Source organism: Prionailurus bengalensis, chromosome X, assembly GCF_016509475.1.
Source record: "Prionailurus bengalensis isolate Pbe53 chromosome X, Fcat_Pben_1.1_paternal_pri, whole genome shotgun sequence".
In the NCBI taxonomy this organism is placed as follows: Eukaryota; Metazoa; Chordata; class Mammalia; order Carnivora; family Felidae; genus Prionailurus; species Prionailurus bengalensis.
Window position 1 is genome coordinate 63,834,874 of NC_057361.1, and position 19,625 is coordinate 63,854,498.

General features: G+C 38.4%; 2 protein-coding genes across 5 annotated transcripts in view; both read left to right on the forward strand.

Annotated features, from left to right (window-relative positions):
• Positions 1 to 1,015: 1,015 nt before the first annotated feature.
• Positions 1,016 to 6,439, forward strand: LOC122477015 (cytochrome c oxidase subunit 7B, mitochondrial). Its single transcript, XM_043569946.1, has 3 exons — positions 1,016 to 1,159; positions 4,485 to 4,609; positions 6,240 to 6,439. Exons 1-3 carry the CDS (start codon positions 1,120 to 1,122, stop codon positions 6,315 to 6,317), a joined length of 243 nt encoding a protein of 80 aa, XP_043425881.1. The 5' UTR covers positions 1,016 to 1,119; the 3' UTR covers positions 6,318 to 6,439.
• A 4,109-nt stretch (positions 6,440 to 10,548) lies between these two features.
• ATP7A (ATPase copper transporting alpha) overlaps positions 10,549 to 19,625 on the forward strand; it is a 191,110-nt gene continuing 182,033 nt past the window's right edge. For 3 of the 4 annotated variants that reach the window (XM_043570977.1, XM_043570978.1, XM_043570979.1), the window contains exon 1: positions 10,576 to 10,825. The gene's annotated coding sequence lies outside the window, so the exon portion shown is untranslated. Of the gene's footprint in view, positions 10,826 to 19,625 lie in introns of all 4 variants that reach the window. The other variant, XM_043570976.1, reaches the window with a different exon arrangement.

Consider the following 19,625-nt stretch of genomic DNA (forward strand, 5'->3'; position numbering starts at 1 on the left):
CTTAAGGATTATGCACCTCACTTCCTTCACATGTAAAACTGAGAGAATAAAGGTTACTGGTAGTGACAAAAAAATTAATGCCACAAAAGACAAAGACAGAGGAACTATTCAATTTTAAAGGAAACTAAAGACACACAACAACTAAATTCAATATGGGGATCTGGACTGAATTCTGGATACAGACACTGGGACAATTGGTGAATTGGAATATGAGCTGTATTGTATCAATACTAAAATTTCTTTATTTGATGACTGTACTATGGTTATGTAATAGAATATCTTATTCTTACAAAATGAACCCTTTAGTATTAACAGGTAAAAGTACATGATGTATGCAAGTTATTCTCAAATGGTTCAGATCTGCCCCCCACCATAGACAGAGAGAGAGAGAGAGAGAACACATGTGGCAAAACATTATCCAAGTGGTGTACCTTGGCAATGGGTGTTTTAGGAGTTCTCTTCACCACCTATATTTTATTATGAAAATATCCAAACATACAGAAAGTGTGAAAGAACTGTACTCTGAACACCCACCATCAAGATTCTACAATTATGACGTTGTTTATCCACATATTACTAGTTTCTTTTTACTGTTCTTGCAACTTTTCTAAATTTTAAATCATTTCAAAATTAAAAGTTAAACAAAGTAGTATGTAGTAATAGGAGACAAAAAAAAAAATTAGAGAAATTAAGTTCGGGGGACCCAAACGAACTGCTAATGTGGAGCGAGATACAGGCGCAAAGACTCTGAAACACTATTTTGAAGCTAGCGCCTTGGATGTGTCAGCCTAAAATCACTGTCTTAGCTCTCTGTAGAGCTCTAAACCTGGCTCCAAGACGGGGGCAGGGGGAGGATTCTCTCATTTTTCACTGAATACCATCCTACACCACTCACAAAGCGTGAAACTACATCTCCCAGAAAGCCTTTTTCCTTCCTGTCTGTAAAGAGGATTACAATTTCTATAGGGTTTTTTTAAGGCCTCGCGAGATTTCATTAAATCTCATTAAAGTATCCAGCAAAAAGCCATTTTGTTTTTCAGGGCTCTTTGCAAGGGGACTTGGCCCCAAATTGTAGCAAATCAGCAGCTACAGTTGCACCGTTCTGTCTTCAGCTTCAGGATGTTTCCTATGGCCAGAAACGCTTTCAGTCGTCTCCGAGGTAAGCAAAAATTGTGAGCAAATAATTTCTAACTGCATTTTATCAATTTGTCCTCATGGTTTCTCGTGCCCTTTCCCTCCACCTTCATCCTGACTTTCTAATTCTAAATGCGCAGTCTCCCGAAGTAATTGGAAAGCTGTCCTTAGCATTAACTTAATCACGCAGAGTTCCTGTTTTGGTTCCCAGCTCGCTCTGTTACCAGAGTCATAACATACCCAGTTTATTATTATTATTATTCACTTATGTACAATTGCAGGGAAGGAGGCACTTGGTGGACACTAATCCCTTAGTAAGTTTTAGCTTTGAGGGTGCACTTACCCCGAAAGAGAAGAACCTTCTCTCCTAATTCCTGTAACTGGGGAAGGAAACTGTAAATGTAGCTTCTCCTCTGGTTTCATTGCAAGGTGACAGCCTAAATGGTGGCCCTGCAGCTTTTATGTAGTTTGTAGGTTAGTAAGTGAATATTAGCTTATTCGAAAGCAATTGTAATTTTTTTTCTTGTCTAAAAGTTAAGCAGGTACAGGGAATTTTGAGACCAGCCTTATGTATTGAGAATGTATTACATTGGAGAGAAAAATTCATTTACGTACTTGATTTGCAGTGAAGGTGACCTTGACTAATGTGAGCAGTGGTTTTACATTGAAAGTGACCTTAAGCAATTACCGTATTGCTTCTTGAGCCATCTTGTTATTTTCAGTTTAGAGTCATTTAGAGGTATTAGTAGATTGTGTTCTAAACACTGAAGCAGCTTTGACAATAACCAAAACAATAGTTACCCAACAGGGTTTTCAATATTCCAAAAGCCACGTCTATTATCTCTTTCACTTTGGGCAAATGATTTTTCTCTGAACCTCATTTTCCTTCTTTGTAAGATAGGGTGTTAGTAAATAATTCCTACTTCATACCATTGTTGAGGATTATATGAGATCACCAATAGGTGGTAACCAAGAAATTTCTTGTTAACAGAGGAGAGGTCTAAAGAAATCCACTTGGGTTCCCGGAATGTTGAAGTCATGAGGTGTTGCAGAATTGTTTGGTAATTTTAATCTATTTGCCCTTTGAGCTGGTACGGCCTGTACTTCTCAGGAAAGGGAGGTTTTTTTGTTGTTGTTGTTTTGTTTGTTTTTCAATGTGGAAGTCACACGTTCACTTTTTAATAACTGCTCTACAGCAGAATATATAGTGAAATGTTTGTAAATTTGCTCATCCCAAGTGTATCTAAAGGTGAAAAGAAAACCTGTAAGGCAGTTAAGAGGAGAAATCATTAATGGCCAAATAACTATCCTGAGATAACCCATTCTATCACATAGAAGCTATTAAATTCTTAAATGCTAGTGAATGGGCAACAATTACATAAGTAGTGCCATTTGAGGATCTAAAACAATAAGGACCTGTTACTTCGGAAGAAAAAAAAATATCCGGAAATACGCGTTTTCCAGTCTCGGGCTCTTTGCCAAGCTCTTCTAAGTGCCTCCAGAGGCAGTTTGAAAACTCATTCTACTAAAATACTAGTAACGCAAAGTTTTAATGTCCTTCTGCTCAAAAACCTTTGCCTCTACCAACGATCCTTTCTAGTTTTATCCCACATTACTTGTCCGTATACCTTGTCCTTCAAGCAAACATAACTTTTTTCTTTAATTTTCCCCTTTTCTAATGTTTGTTTATTCTTGAGAGAAAGAGGCAGAAAGCATGCTGCACGCATGAGTAGGGGAGGGGCAGAAAGAGGGAGATACAGTATCCGAACCAGGCTCCAGGCTCTGAGAGGTCAGCACAGAGCCTGATTTGGGGCTTGAACCCAAGAACCACAAGATGATGAGCAGAGCCGAAGTCGGACGCTTAACTGACTGAGCCACCCAGGTGCCCCCATAATTGCTTTTTTAATATACTAGGCTTTTCTTTGCCGTTTTTCACATTTCCCTTTCCTACATCTATGTAACCAAATCCTACCTTCTGTTCAAAGTGCTTATCTAATATTCTACTTGTAGTACAGTGGTTTGTGTATGCGTGTCCCATATCCTCCTCTAATTTAGGAGGTTACTTGAGGACAGGATCTGTGTTTTACACATTTTCATGTACCCCATTTCTTTTAGCATGGTATTCATTTGTTTTTGAAAAAATCAAGATTATTCTAGTTTTGTTTTGTTTTTGTAATTAAAAAAAAATTTTTTTTTACGTTTATTTATTTTTGAGACAGAGAGAGAGCATGAACGGGGGAGGGCCAGAGAGAGAGGGAGACACAGAATCTGAAACAGGCTCCAGGCTCTGAGCTGTCAGCACAGAGCCCGATGCGGGGCTCGAACTCACAGACTGCGAGATCATGACCCGAGCCAAAGTCGGACGCCCAACCGACTGAGCCACCCAGGTGCCCCTGTTTTTGTAATTTTAAGGTGATAAGCATTTAGTGTGCTTTAATTTGAAATTCATTTTGAGGGTGTTGTAAGTTGTTGAGTACTGCAGAGTAAACTCTAGTGAAAATTTAAGTCATTCAAATTAATGAATAGGAGCCAAGTTCTAGAGGTTTGTAGTGAATGTTACTGACATCACCTGTCCTTTTTATCTCCCAAGATTTTATTTTAATTTTTAAATGTTTGTTTATTTATTTTTGAGAGAGTGTGCGAGCTCACAAGTGGGGTAGGGACAGAAAGAGAATCCCAAGCAGACTCCACGACCTACATGGGGCTTGAACTCAACGAACCTCAAGATCATGATCTGAGCTGAAATCAAGAGTTGGCTGCTCAACTGACTGAGCAACCCAGGCACTCCCTGTCCCCCAAGATTTTACTATGAATAATTTTCAGACATATAGAAAAGTTGGAAGAATTGTATGATCACACACAAATTACAAATTAATTCAAATTAATTATTGATACAAATTAATGTTAATGGATACAATTAACATTTTGATATATTTGTTTTCTCACATATCTTTTTTTAATGTTTGTTTATTTTTGAGAGAGAGGATGAGCAGGGAGGGGCAGAGAGAGAGGGAGACAGAGGATCCAAAGCAGGGTCTGTGCTGACAGCAGAGTGCTCGAACTCATGAACTCTGAGATCATGACCTTAGCTGAAGTTGGATGCTTAACCAACTGAGCCATTCAGGTGCCCCTGGTTTCTCACATATCTATACATCTGTCATTTCATCTTATTTTTGATGCATTTTAAGGTATGCTACTTTGCTTTTAGCTACAATATGTTTTGACATTTTATTTAAGTGCCTGATACGATAAAGTTAACTTCCTTTGCTTTCCTGATGGCAGTATCAGTTACATGTTCTCTTTTCCTTATAATTGATAGATATGTTTCTGTATTTCTTTTTTCCTTTAAGTTCAAAGCATTCAGCAAACAATGGCAAGGCAGAGCCACCAGAAACGGACACCTGATTTCCATGACAAATACGGTAATGCTGTATTAGCTAGTGGAGCCACTTTCTGTGTTGCTGTATGGGCTTATGTAAGTACTATTGATTGATAATTTTCTATATTAGAGGTTTTTAATTCCTATTTAATATATATATATATATATATATATATTTGTTTATTTTAAAAAAAATTTTTTTTCCAACGTTTATTTATTTTTGGGACAGAGAGAGACAGAGCATGAACGGGGGAGGGGCAGAGAGAGAGGGAGACACAGAATCGGAAACAGGCTCCAGGCTCTGAGCCATCAGCCCAGAGCCCGACGCGGGGCTCGAACTCACGGACCGCGAGATCGTGACCTGGCTGAAGTCGGACGCTTAACCGACTGCGCCACCCAGGCGCCCCTATATTTGTTTATTTTTGAGAGAGAGAGAGACAGAGACAGAGAGCGTGAGTGGGGGAGGGGCAGAGAGAGAGAGAGAGAGGGGGAGACACAGAATCCGAAACAGGCTCCAGGCTCTGCGCTGGCAGCATAGAGCCCGATGCAGGGCTCGAACCCACGAACTGTGAAATCATGACCTGAGCTGAAGTCAGTTGCCCAACTGACTGAGCCATCCAGGCGCCCCTTCATTCCTATTTAGTTCATGAATTCAAAATGTTTTCACATAGTAGTATACATTTCTTGTTCAGAGGGACTTCAGAGATTTTTTGATGTAATTAACCACCCAGTGCAGGAATTTCTTCCATAGCATTAAGCATTCATATTTTACCCATCATTTTCTTGCCGAAGAAATTCTGATCCCATTTTCATGTTATCAACCATTAGATACCAGAAAATTGCTATCATGTTTCCTGGATCTTCTCTTAAACATCCTTAGTTCTGTTAATCACTTTTTGTTATGTGGTTTCCAGGGTTTTCACCATCTTGGGTCACCTTCCTTCACTTAATCAGTTTCTCTTCTAAAGTTCTGCCCTCCGAACAGAGTACAACATTTTTGATGGATGAGATGTAAAAGTGACTTGTTTTCACTATTATAGTTTTTTACATCTTACATGTAACAATCTGCTTACCAGTTTATATACTTGCTGGTTAAAAGTGGGATAAATATATAAGTTGTTCTTAAAAGATACGTATAAATCCTTACCTTAATAAACAAAGATATTTATTAATGGGGCTTTTTATTCTTGTTTTAACCTTCCTTAAATATACTATTAAATAGGTGTGTCTACTTAATTAGAAGAGTAAATAGATTTTGAACAAATGTGTGATTAGGGGCACTTTTGGAGTGGTGTTCCTTGAAAGGATATTACAAAAGTGCTCTTTGGCAGTATTTAGGTAGTTGTGGTTGAGTGAAGCAATGTTTTGAGGAGATGTTACAGAAATGTGAAGTAGAAATTTGAGTTAATTAAATTAAAAATTCAATTGCCCAGTCATATTAGCCACATTTCAGTTGCTCAGTAACCATATGTGGCTCTTGTGTTGGACAATGAAGATCTAGAACATTTCTTTCATCTCCGGAAGTTCTATTGAAGAGTACTGCTCTGGAGAATTAGGACAGCAATTAGGTTTGGCTTACATAGTGGGCACTATATATCCCAGCTGAGTCTCTGTGTGTTTTTAACCTGTAGAGTAGAATACCTTTGTCACTTTTAAGAAATGGTCTCCAAGGGAGAGTGGACTCTGGTTTAAACTTTTATAACTGATAGCATTTTAATTCTTACAGACAGCAACACAAATTGGAATAGAATGGAACCTGTCCCCTGTTGGCAGAGTCACCCCAAAGGAATGGAGAGATCAGTAGTCATCCCAGCTGGTGTAATAATGAATTGTTTCAAAACCAACTCCTAATTGATGCCAAGTAAAAGCACTGTGCACCCATTAAAATATGGCCTGATTGAAGAAATAAAGTATATTTGAAACCTTTGTTGTCATTTTGTTTCTTTTGTAATGAAACCAAGCTTGATCACTTTTCATTTATTTAACCTTTGTGTTACTATTAAAGGAAGATGCATTATAATTTCTTAAATAATTTTTCTTTATGAGGTGTTATGAAAGGAAAATTTGGCTATCACCTGGAAGTCAACTTTATAGTAGGCTTATAGTTCATGAATAAGTGATTTCAGAGTTACTTTAGGTCATCTTTGAGTGCCCAGATATTGATATGCATACTGCTTTCTACCTCTAATTTATATGTATATTTGGAATTGGAATTAAGTCCTTTTTACTCCTGCCAAGAGAACTTGGGGTGTCACCAGACCCAAGGGAAGAGTGGTCCTATCAGATGAACTCCTAGGATGTCTGAAGATTAGCTAGCTCTTTGGCTCTGTTGGCACATTCATCATAGAGCTTTGGATCTTTCATTATATTTATTTAGGATGTTTGTGATGCTATTAAAGAAAGGATCTGTCAAATATGGTTTATTGTCACTTAACCAGCTACTTTCAGTGACCTGTTGGCATCCTGTAATTATACCAACTTTTGATGCATGTATTATCCTGAATTCAGTATGACCTTGGATTTTATGTGTAAGATGCTAACTGAAGAAAACCTCTATAATGTTTGAAGCACATTGGTGCTTTGTTAATTCCTTGGCTGAAGGCGTAAAAAGCCTCATGTTTGTTGATAGTGCTCAAATAAGCAGAAAATGGAATTTCAGTGGAGTAATCTATGTTAGCTAAATTAGAGATTCCTAAATTCACTCACCTAAAGTAAGTTATCAGGTAAGTGGCTTCTAGGCATTGCCAAATTTACCTGATGTATGTAGGTAAGGATGTATGTGTAACCAAACATCAGAAAAATTTTTACCTGTTGTATGAAATACTAGAAGAATGCTCTTATGGCAAAATGCATCAAAGCCAGTAAGTAATTTCATTGAGTAGGAAAAATAAGTTGAATGTCCTTGCAAACTATGTTGCAGATTAGTAACTATGTAATAGTGCCTATATTTGATAAAATTTGAATGAACACTATATTTAGAAAGAATGTTAAAATAGGACTAAAGTGTTCAAATGCATGTAGCCCTGAGATGTGATTAAGTAAAATAAACATTTCTTTAAGGAAGCTTTAACTTTCCGTTAGATTATTTACCTCTTCATTACTGAATTTTTATTGAGGATTACTAACGACTATACACAGTTTTCAATATGATTTGTGCCACTTTGTCAGATAAGTGTTGCCAGCTCTTATAGGCAAAAAAAAATTTAAAAATGTCTATTTGTCCATTTGCCAACATATATGTTTCTCTGTGTGATAAAATCTGGTGGTGGTAGTTGGCATGTCTGAACAGACTTTTAAAACTTTATTTTGTACTTAATCTTGTCCTGATGAGTAATTGTAAAACTACCATGGCCAGGGTGCCTGGGTGGCTCAGGTCATGATCTCGCAGTTTGTGGGTTTGAGCCCCTTGTTGGGCTCTGTGCTGATAGCTCAGAGCCTGGAGCTTGCTTCGGATTCTGTCTCTCTCTCTCTCTCTGCTGTTCACAATCTGTCTTCTCTCAAAATTAAATAAAAAATAATAATATAAAATAAAACTGCCATGGCCACTACCAGAAATGAAGTAGTAGTAGAAGTCTAAATTAGTTTGTGTCATCACAGTGTTCTGACCTTGCAGCCTCCCTAGTGTACTCAAAGGTCTATCCTCTCACAAACACACTCAGTTTATCCCAGAACATCACTGAAAATTTTAATATCTAGATTGGGAAGGTTGTCAAATTAGTCTTCCTATCAAAAATCTGTTTGTCTGAAGAATTTAGGTAAGTGACTTTAGAAGCATTGCCAATCCTTTAAATGTTATTTGTTGAAGGCCAGAAAGTATTTTTTAAATTAGGGTAAATATGAATTCAATTAATTTGACCGTAAATTACAATGTTTTCTTTTAATTTATTAAGCTTATTTAGAACTAGGTACTGTGGTAATTGTGGAGGCACAGATACTGAGTTCTCACCCTTGTGACTATTGGAGATCTTAATATCACTTTATAAGCATTTTGGGGGCACCTACTATTTGCTCACCGCCAGAAAACTTGATTACTTCCTGAAGACACTCCCTTCTATTTGAAAGCTCAGTATACTAATTGTAAAAAAAACTGTTGGTATGCTTGTGCACTGATTAGGGGGATTAGGGATTATGCATTTAGAGATGTGAGGTGTTTTAGAGTAAGGGAAAGGCTCAATCACTAAGGATGTACATGATAAGAGAGTTGCAGCTCATAACGATAAACTTTACATAAAAATTAGCTGGTAAATTTGGTACTCTGATAAAGCTTTATGATTTCTGCCTTTTAGTGAATTTCTGTGAAAGCTTAACACAATTGTTAATATTGTAGTTACAAACCAACTTACTAATGATTTGAAGCTCACTTAAAAGCCATCTTAATTTCATGTGATTTTTAAAGATTTTAAATTTGGGGTTGAATTTGTGACGCAAGGTTGTACACGATTGACAGTTACAACTAAATGGCTGGGAAGGTTAGGAATATTGAAGATAATTTTTTCATATATGTGTATAGGTATAGGGGAGAAGGAATAATCCTTTCTGAAATACTTCATTGTAGGCCTAAAATTTAAATCTTGGGCGATTTTAAGTGGCCTGTCAAGGATTAATAGGAGTTTGAAAACAGGTGGCATGGAAATTAGTTTATCAGTATTTAAATATGCTTAGTGTGTGCCACTTTACTAAGCCTTTTACAAATATTAACTTAATATGTATACCTTGTGTACTAGTTCGAATTTGGCAACATTATTGGACTTGATACTTTTATGGGAACTGGGTTTAATGTTTATTTTAATTTTGAGAGTGCAAGTGGGGGAGGAGCAGAGAGAGAGGGGGACAGAGGATCTGAAGCGGGCTCTGCACTGACAGCAGAGAATCCAATGTAGGGCTCAAACTGATGAATGGTGAGATCATGACCTGAGCCAAAGGCCAACGCTTAACCAACTGAGCCACCCAGGTGCTCCCCAGGAACTGGATTGAAAATGCAAAATAATCTATAATTTCCCTCTATATCTTATGACAGATATTCAATGAAAGGAGATATGAAAAGACCACATCTCACTTTGAATTTAGTGAAAGGGAGCCTGTACCTCTTAATGTTCATAGTTTTAAAAATCCTAGGATTTTGCCGTTTTTTAAATGTTGAAATGGGCAAACAGGATTAAAAGTATATTTTTCTCAAATTCTGTATTGCTTATTTATTGCATGGTCTTGCTACATTTTATGCATCTCATTTCTTTCCGAACTCATGGTGATAGTCTAATATCTTTACATCCTTGGAATCCTCTAGGTTTTTAAGAAGATCGGCAAGTGAATGGATAAATGGGCAAGTGGTTCGAAGCTTTAGGATGGTGATAGTGAAGGTAGTGTGAGGTGCGATGCCTGCTCCAACTGTAACGTACTGACACATAAAGATTATGAATTCAAAAGCATGAATAAAAAGTCAAAAAATCTTGAGATCATTTTTAAAAATTGTTAAAAAATATTTATTTTTGAGAGTGAGCGGGGGAGGGGCAGAGAGAGAAAGAGAAGGAGAGAGACAGAATCTGAAGCAGGTTCCAGGCTCTGAGCTGTCAGCACAGAGCTGGATGCGGGGCTTGAAGTCTTGAACCACCAGATCATGACCTGAGCCAAAGTTGGACGCTTAACCGACTGAGCCACCTAGGCATCCCAAGATCATTTTTGAATGGAGGATGAATGCAAGTTCATAGTTCTGGCATTTGCATCTGGAGTTAGGCTACACAGTCTATCAGCAGCACGTTAATTTCATGCTGGGAAAGGCTGAACTATGTACAAGATGATTTACAAGGAGGTCTATGGCACTTTCTGTCTGGTTAGATGACACAGGCTTTGGTGGGGTTTTGTTTTGTTTCTGGTGATGGAACGGGTTGGAGGGCTCTCTTGCCAAGGCAAAGACTTCAGCCAGGGGCTGCGTGTCAGCCTAAGGGCAGTAGGGGGCGGGAGAAGCTTGATTCTAGGGCTCGCGTTGCCCTTCACGTGACGCGTCCCTCTCTCCGCGTCTCAGGCCCTGCTTCCGGCCTGGGCGTCACCCGGAAGTGGGGGGGGGGAGTAAGGAAGGGAAGGGTAAAGGCCACAGGCCCGGGAGGCTAAGGGTGGAGGAACAGAATCCAAGTGAGTGCTGCTGCCGCCGCCGCCCCCGCTGCCGCCGCCGCGCTCCCCTCTCCCCCTCCCCCTCCCTCCGGACGCCGCTACTATTGCTTCTTCTCCGGGTGTGTTAGATTGGAGCCTGCGCGTGCATTTGTCGCTGCCGCGGGCTGCGTAGCTCCCGACGTTTAACCATAGGAAAAAATAAACCAGGTAAGTCCTATACCGGCTTCCCGTCGTTCCTTTCTACTGGAGAGGTGTTCTGTACTGTCAGTCTGTACTACCGAGTGTACCCAGGGTCATTTTAATCTGGGGGCAATCCCCAAACGCTCACTTCTTCACAACTCAGGTATTTACCTCGCTCATGTTTTACCCCTCCTAATAGGGCATAATGGAGGGGAGATTGGGTACTGACCCGTGTCATTTTCCTTGTACCCTCCTGCGAAAGTGTTCTGATCATCCAGTGGCCTGTGTTACCTAATTAATTAAAGATATGAGAAGGTCTGTGCCTGTATGGAAGTCACATGTACTGATGACCATAATTAATGAAATAAAGTGAAAAATTATTTTGCTTCTTGTCTCTCTCTGGGAGCATAAGCTAAACTGAGAGAACGCTCTTGTTCTTATTTCATTTTGTTCATTCGGCCCGCTTCCCAGTAAAGTTATTCTCCATACTTGTCACACCCTTGTGGTACCTTTATCTTTGACACTTTTTGTTGTAGACGTTGAGGTTATCCTAAGCACCAACAACTCTTTCATTGCTTCACAAGTTCGTATTTTAGCATCTGATCTTTGTTTTAGAGTCTTTTCATCTACAGTAATACGGTTTTGTATTGAGTCTTAATGTGTGAAGGACATCGAATTGGGTGATGTCGAGGTGTGGGGGTGGTATGGAGTATAGGCAAGAAATAGGACAGAGTCCCTGGCCTCAAGTGAGTTTGCAGTCACGTTAGTTGAGTTCAGTTATGAAGTCAGTGGGTTCTAGCAGCCCCACTGATTGAATAACTAGACTGCTTATCTCATCCTCTTACTTTTTAAAAATCTTTTTAAAATCTCATCCTTTTAAAAGGATATTTTGAACTGAGATTTTATTTATTTTTAAAACGTTCTTGTGTTTACATTCATGACATGAGAGGGTTTTTTGGTACTAGAGGGTCTCACAATGTATAGGAAAGACAGTTACATCCTTTTAATTTCATCTCAGTAACATTGTACGTTGGAACGAGAAAGTGTTATGAGAATGCAGGGAAGGGAGCATTTGAGATGGGCCTTGAAGTTGGGTAGGACTTAACTTTGCAGGAATGGAAGTAGGGGAGGGCAGCCCAGGTAGAAGAAAAAATACGAGCCGAGGCTTAGGGGGCTGGAAAGATGCAGGACATCCAACAACACACTGTACATCAACATCCCTATTTCTAACACAGCCACATCCTCTCAGATATTGCTGTTAAAGGAAAAAATATATAGGCTCCAAAACTGGTAAGCTCACAACCATATCCAGCTACCCTCCAGCCAACAAAAAAGCTTATATATAGAAAAAATGCATGAAATGACAAAAGCAGCATGAATGTATGAGATTTCAGTCAGATGTAAACTCAAATTTAAGAGAAAAAATAAAGTTTGCTATATATTTTCATTTAAGCTTTAATTTTTTTAAGCTTTAATTTTAAATTTGGTTAACATATGGTATTATATTAGTTTCAGGTGTACAATATAGTGATTCAACACTTCCATACATTACCCAGTGCGCATCACAAGTGCACTCCTTAATCCCCATCACCTATTTAACCTATCCCCCCACCCACCCACCTCCCTTCTAGTAACCATTAATGTGTTCCCTATAGTTAAGTCTGTTTCTTGGGGTGCCTGGGTGGCTCAGGTAATTAAGCTCCCAGGTAATGATCTCACGGCTCATGAGTTTGAGCCCCACATTAGGCTCCGCACTGACAGTGAGGAGCCAGCGCGATTCTTTTGCCCTCTGTCTTTCTCTGCCCTTCCTCCTCTCACTCTCTCTGTCTCTCAAAATAAACTTAAAAAAGAAGAAAAAGTCTGTTTCTTGATTTGTCTCTCTCATTTTTTTTCTCTTAAAGTTTGTTGTATTTTAATTCTGATTGACTGTTATAACTTAAATGTAATTTGGAATCAATTTTTACATTTCTGGGAATGAATAACATTGGTGTCTGAAGCCAGAAGTTGTTCCAGGATTTCCCCAATGAATTTCTGCATTTCTTTTTCTCCAAATTGATTTCTCGCCTGGTCTTCTTAATATGATAGAAACTATTCTTTAACAATCATAGTCTTAGAAAGATCTTGATTCTTGGCCTCCAGGTAGGGTTAGATTAAACACTAATCTCCCCAAAGGATAGAGACGTCTCTGGTCTCTAATGCAGAAGGTTGTTTTTCTTTGAAAAGATGCATGCAGAAATAGTAAAATTTATTTGAAAAGGAAAGGGAGTGATGAGCAAAAATCAACTAACATATACAATCTTTACTTCTGTGAGGGTGCTAAGGCAACACATTTCTTTATAAATTCCTCATTATAACTTCTCATTATAACTTATTATAACTCATTATAACTTCCTCATTATAACCTCATTATAACTTATTTTATTAAAAATACTTGACAAACTTTAATCAAGACTTTTTTTAGTTTATTTATTTATTTTGAGAGAGAGAGAGCACGAGGGGCAGAGAGAGAAGGAGAGAGAGAATCCCAAGCACGCTCCCCACCATCAGCGTGGAGCCCCATTCGGGGCTCAAACTCAGGAACCATAAGACTGTGACCTGAGCCAAAACTAAGAGATGCTTAGCCAACTGAGCCACCCAGGTGCTCCTTTAATCAAGACTTTAGACACATCCCAATGCGTGAAAATAATTTTCATTTGCCAGTTGGGAAACTAAATTGTGAGGAGAGATTTATCTGAGGTGATACAGGCACTGGCACAGCTGAGAATAATATTTGGGAGTTTTATCTTAAAATTTCTTCTACTCATCTTTGTGAAAGGTTTTACAGAGTTTTGTTTTTGAACTGTGGTCTTGCTTAGGACATAAAAATGTGGGTGGAGCAGGGAGGTGGGCAGGAGAGACAGGCCACAGGCCTGTTTTGGTTCAATTTACCATCTCAACAATCATGTTTTTCACTTATAACTCTCAAGTCTTCAGGTAGATTTAATATGATATAACTTGCTTATTTGCTGAGGTAGTATGGCAGGAAAAGTATCATGATACTTTTAGAATGTGTTTCATTACAGTGAAAGGGTAGAAAATTTCTGGTTTCATAAATATGTTCCTAGTTTCTCCAGCACTGTTAGAAAATTGAAGTGATTTTCTTATCTTTGTGGAATTAAATGTGTGGGATACTGGTAGATTACATTAGTTTTCACAAATATTTCTTTCCTTGGAGGAAATGAGGATAAAATATCCCCCATTTTGAGCCACTTAGTTGTACTTTGTCCCATGTTTTCTGTCCACATTTAGAATTACACAGCTATTTTTTTAAACCTATTTTTACTTTATGATTTTCTCGTGTAGAAGTCCAGTTTTTCAGGCCTATACTCAGGAGCACATTTTCATAATTTACTAGTTGAATAAACAGGTTATTTCACATCTTAGGGAAATTGTTTTAACCTGGCCATTTACCCTATTTGATTTTGTTTGTAAAAAGTTTAAGTGTTTTGTTTTATGCTGATATAATTGTTGCTGATCCTGTTTGTGCATTTGATGTCTCAGCCAAAGATTGTGAGGGAATAATATTGGAATTACTTCCCTCCTCTACTCTGACCTGAGAGTTTGCAGCGCATTGTATATTCTTGGAATTGTGAAGAAAATGGTTTCTGCTCTTTTGAGTGTTCACCTGAAGCATGGTACCTGCCGTTCAGGAGAGGAGAGCATTAAGAGGGCTTCTGTTAAGACCTGAAAAACTGTTAACAGAGATAGAAGAACAGAAAAGAATTCCAGAGTGGAGAGCCCTTTAAAGGAAATTCCCAGGACTGTTTCTTAAATATTTATTTGTTTACTTATTTATTTATTTAACACAGAGAGAGAAAGCATGCATGTGTGGGGGAAGGGTAGAGAGGAAGAGAGGGAATCTTAAGCAGGCTCCATGCTCAGGGTGGAGCCTGACCCTGAGATTTTGACCAGGGCTGAAAACAGGAGTCAGAAGCTCAGTGGACTGAGCCACCCAGGGGCCCTTCTCAGGACTATTTAGGATAAATTTGTAGCTGACTTCTAGTGTCGTGAGGATACTTAAGAATTGATCCTTGAACTAACAAAAGTTTACAAAGAGCTTGGTTGTTAAGGAGTTCCAAGTGTAACTCCTTAGTTGATCCTTGTACTTACAATGGTAAGAAAAAACAAAGGTATCTAATTTTTTGGTGATAATAAAATTATTTGTTCTAAGAATTCTAATTGAATTATTAAATCAATCAATAATAATGCTATTAATATAAAGTATATTGTATTGATTATTAATAAATACATTATTATTTTGGAGTGGGGAGAGAGAGAGTACTGGCTAGGGGCAGAGTGAGAGGGGGAGGGAGAGGGAGAGGGAGAGGGAGAGAGAGAGAGAGAGAGAGAGAGAAAATCTTAAGTAGGCTCCTCACCGGGTGTGGACATGGGGCTTGATCTCAGGACTGTGAGATCATGAGCTGAGCCGAAATCAAGAATTGGTTGCTCAACTGACTGAGCCACCCAAGTGCCCAATATATTATATTTTTAATTAATTAATTATTTATTTAGAACGTGTGCTGGAGCAGGGGAAGAGCAGAGAGAAAGGGAGAGAGAGAATCTCAAGCAGGCTTCACACTGAGTGCAGAGCCTGATGCAGGGCTTGATCTCACAAACCTGTGAGATAATGACCTGAGCTGAAATCAAGATTCAGATGCTCAACCAACTGAGCCACTTAGGTGCTTCCAATATATTATATTTTTAAAACACTATTAATATTAAATCATTTGCATAGAACCAGTTTCATTTTGGCCAATAAATGTTTTCTCTTATTTTACTCTGCCATTTCACTGTTAATTCTGATTATCAATTTTTAGTTCAGACTTACAGCCACAGTATCTTGGTATTAATTTCTGATCACACCTGTAAGTGTGTTTTTGGGTATTAGCAATCAAATTGGTGTCATATGTCTTCAAGTATTGTCCATCTAAAGTGAAGTGTTTTATCTGGCTCCTCTGTTTCTAGCGAGGTGATAGCAGAATGAATTTTAGTCATAAAAACCTTTGTAGTCTTCAGATAGTTATAAAGCCTTAAATTCATTGTATGATGATAGAAAAAATAATTTATGTAGTGCAGTATATTACTTGACCTTGAGTGTTAGCGTATGATTAGGGTTGCATAAGAGTGTGTCCACTGTGTTTTTTACAAAAATAACTCACAGATGCCTGTTTCTTAACTTTAGGGGCAGTGGTAAGTCATGGGATCTTGAATCTTTTCCTTTTTATTATTTTTTGGGGAGCATGTAAATGAAGGAGACTAGAATTGATCTTTCATCTATGAAAAAATGTGCAATTTGGTAGGAGTTAACATGTTCTTTCATAGGGCCAGATTTTATTTCTAGAGCTAGTAAGTGGCTAAGCTAAGATTTAAAGCCAGACAGTCTGGTTTTAGAACCAGACTTCTCTCTCTCTCTCTCTCTCTTCTGTGGTCTTCTCTCTCTCTCTCTCTTTTTTTTTTATAAAGTCACTTTATTTTTTATTTTTTAGAGAGAGTGCATGAGTTGTGGAGAGAGGCAGAGAGGGAGAGGGAGAGAGAGAAAGAGAGAGAATATCTCAAGCAGGTTCCATGCCCAGTGTGGAGCCCAACATGGGCTCAATCCCATGAATTTAGGATGATGGGATGCTCAACTGACTGAGTCATCCAGGTGCCCCTAGAATCCATGTTCTTACCTTACATAAAAGAACTGTATTTTTTTTAATGTTTATTTATTTTTGAGATGGAGAAAGAGAGACAGAGTGTGAGTGGGAAAGGGGCAGAGAGAGAGGGAGACACAGCATCCAAAGCAGGCTCCAGGATCTGAGCTGTGAGCACAGAGCCTGATGTGGGGCTTGAACTCGTGAACCACGAGATCATGACCTGAGCTGAAGTCAAATGCCAAACCGACTGAGCCACTCAGGCTCCCCAAAGAACTGTTTTTTTTTTAAAGTACATAGACATTTGAGCAAAATTAGCTCTATTGCAGTTAAGTTCCTTGTTTGTCCTAAAGGGAGAAATACTCATTTATCTTCTTTGAAAGTATGAATGAGCAAATAGATTTGATGACGAAAAATTAAAGTATTGGTAACTCAAAATTTCCTTGATACTTTCAAACTAAATTCAAAAGTAAGGAGTCATAGTTTTATTTTTAGCTAATTACATTAATTAAAGATATGCTAAAAGACTTAATGTTTAAAGTGATGTTGGTCTTATTTGTATTTTCTAAGTCCCTCAGGAAGAGAAAAGAAATGGTCATGTGTCTATTTTTATCTTTTTTTTAAGGAAAAATGTTTATTTAAAAAGAAAAACTGTTTTATTCAGTACATGTATTTCAGATATTAGGTAAATACAAAAATGATATAACAGTACCTACCTCAGAGGATTGTTGATGAGTTAATACATGTGAAGCTCTAAGAGCAGTGCCTGTCAGGTAGTAAACACAGTAAAGTTTAGTTACCATTATTCTTTTAAAAACTATTTACTGTAGGGGCGCCAGGGTGGCTCAGTTGGTTAAGCGTCTGACTTTGTCTCAGTTCATGATCTCTTGATTTGAGGGTTCAAGCCCTGTGTCGGGCTCTGTGCTGACAGCTCAGAGCCTGGAGCCTGCTTCAGATTCTGTGTCTCCCTCTCTCTCTGCCCCTCCCCTGCTCACCTCTGTCTCTCTCTCAAAAATAAAATTAAAAAAAATTAAAAATTATTAAAAATGTTTTAATGTTAGCAACCTATATAATAAAATTATAAATTCTAGTTTTGCAGTACTATAAATTGAGTGGATGTAGGAGGAATATACTAATGAATCAGTACCTGCAAGCAATAATTAGTTTCTAATGCATTAAAAAAATTGTTTTTAATGTTTATCCACTTTTGAGAGAGAGAGAGAGAGAGAGAGAGAGAGAGAGAGAGAGAGAACACGAGCTGGGGAGGGGCAGAGAGAGAGGGAGACACAGAATCTGAAGCAGGCTCCAGGCTCTGATCTGTCAGCACAGATCCCGACGCAGGGCTCTAACCCACAAATTGCGAGATCATGACCTGAGCTGAAGTCAGACGCTTAACTGACTAAGCCACCCAGGTGCTGCAGCAATAATTAGTTTCTAAATTCCACCACAGAAAATGGAAAACTCAGATTGGGAGGGCACAGTAGCCTACATTACACCTACAGTATGCTAACATCACATCTTGAAACTCATTATCACAGATAGCAAGTCAAGTCACCCTGATGTACTTAATCTTTCTGCTTCTCCACCGAGAAAACTCATGGCATTCTGCTTACATAATTAGTGAGTTACAGACTCTGGGTCACTGAGCTTTTCTGGATTATTTCTTTAATTGTGAAATGCTGAACCATACTTCTGAATGATTTCTGAAAAAGTAGGCAGAGGAAAAAAAGACTTTGTGCATTTCTGACCTACTCTTCAAAATAGTTGCATTCTTACAAACTTGTACGTAAGTTGAGCTGTTACAAGTTATGTCAGCACTCCAATTAAATGTTTATTGTGTGCTTGTTATGAATGTAGTATTTATGTGGGTTCTGTGAGATATGCAAAGAAGCATAAGGCATATGCTCCATTGTCTAATCAGAAATAAATCTAAAACCAAGCAATTACAGAGAAATTAAGTACTAAACTATGATGCTGATTCCAAGGGTATTCAGAACTCAAAAAGAAAGTGGGTATGAGTATTTGACATGTTTTTCATGGAGGAGGTAGGACTTGAGTTCATTTACTAACTCGGCAATTATTTGAGTAGCTAATGTGCAAGGTACTGGGGATATGATTGTGAATACAACAGATCTGGTCCTGCTTTTCTGGAGTTTACAGATGAGTGAGGTGATTTAAATATGTGGAAGAGAGCATTCCAGATGAGGGGACCAGTCTAAACAATATAGTAGAAAGAAATGGCAAGCATGGATTATATATGGCAGTGAGGGCACTTGCCTGATTGTAGTAGAGATTATATATGTTAGGGAATATTAGGGAAGAGTATTGAAAGTGATAGATGAGGGCCATTGTTTGAATGCTCTGAACAACAATTTAAGTCTATGGAAAGTGGGGTGGGAACAGTCTTGTGGGACTAAGCCCTTAACTTGGAATCTGACCCTATCTCCAGATAGACAGTATCAGAATTGAGTTAAACTGTAGGACACCCAGCTGGTGTCACACAGAATTGCTTGTTGGAGGAAAACTGCCACACATCTGGTGTCAGAAGTGTTATGAGTATAGTAGTACTATGAGACTAAAGGAGAAACATGAGAAAGAAGACTGGGTTTTTCTAATACAGCCATCTTTTGAACGCTTTGAACAGTATTTAATCTGTGGTAAATTCCTTGGATGCGGTGTTTTGGAGAGGGATAGGAGCATGGGCTTTGGAGCCTTAGGCCTTGATTTGGTCCCATTTCCATTCTAATTTGTTTCCTAAGTTTAGAATTTTGTGTTAAGTTTTCTTAGTGAGCAATAAAATGGTATTTTCACAGAGGAGCTGGGATCAGTTACCCTAGTAGCACCAAGTAACACTAGAGAGCAATGTCTACATGAAGTGCCGGTGGGAAGTTTAAGAAGTTGGGAGAAGTAGAAGGAAGTTAGACAAGGAGAGAGAAATGCATTCTGTGATGGTTAGTAGAATGCCATTAGAAATGTCTTCAAGCAAAACAGTACATTTGCTTAGCCTTTGTTTTCAGTTGTATTTTATTAAGAATAGTCTGTTTCTTCAGTCCAAATATGAGACAATAACTGCAAGTTGTTTGACTCAGCCACTTGAGGACTACCGGTGGTCATTTTAGATTCTTTTCTACATGTGAAGCATCTAGTCAGTGTCA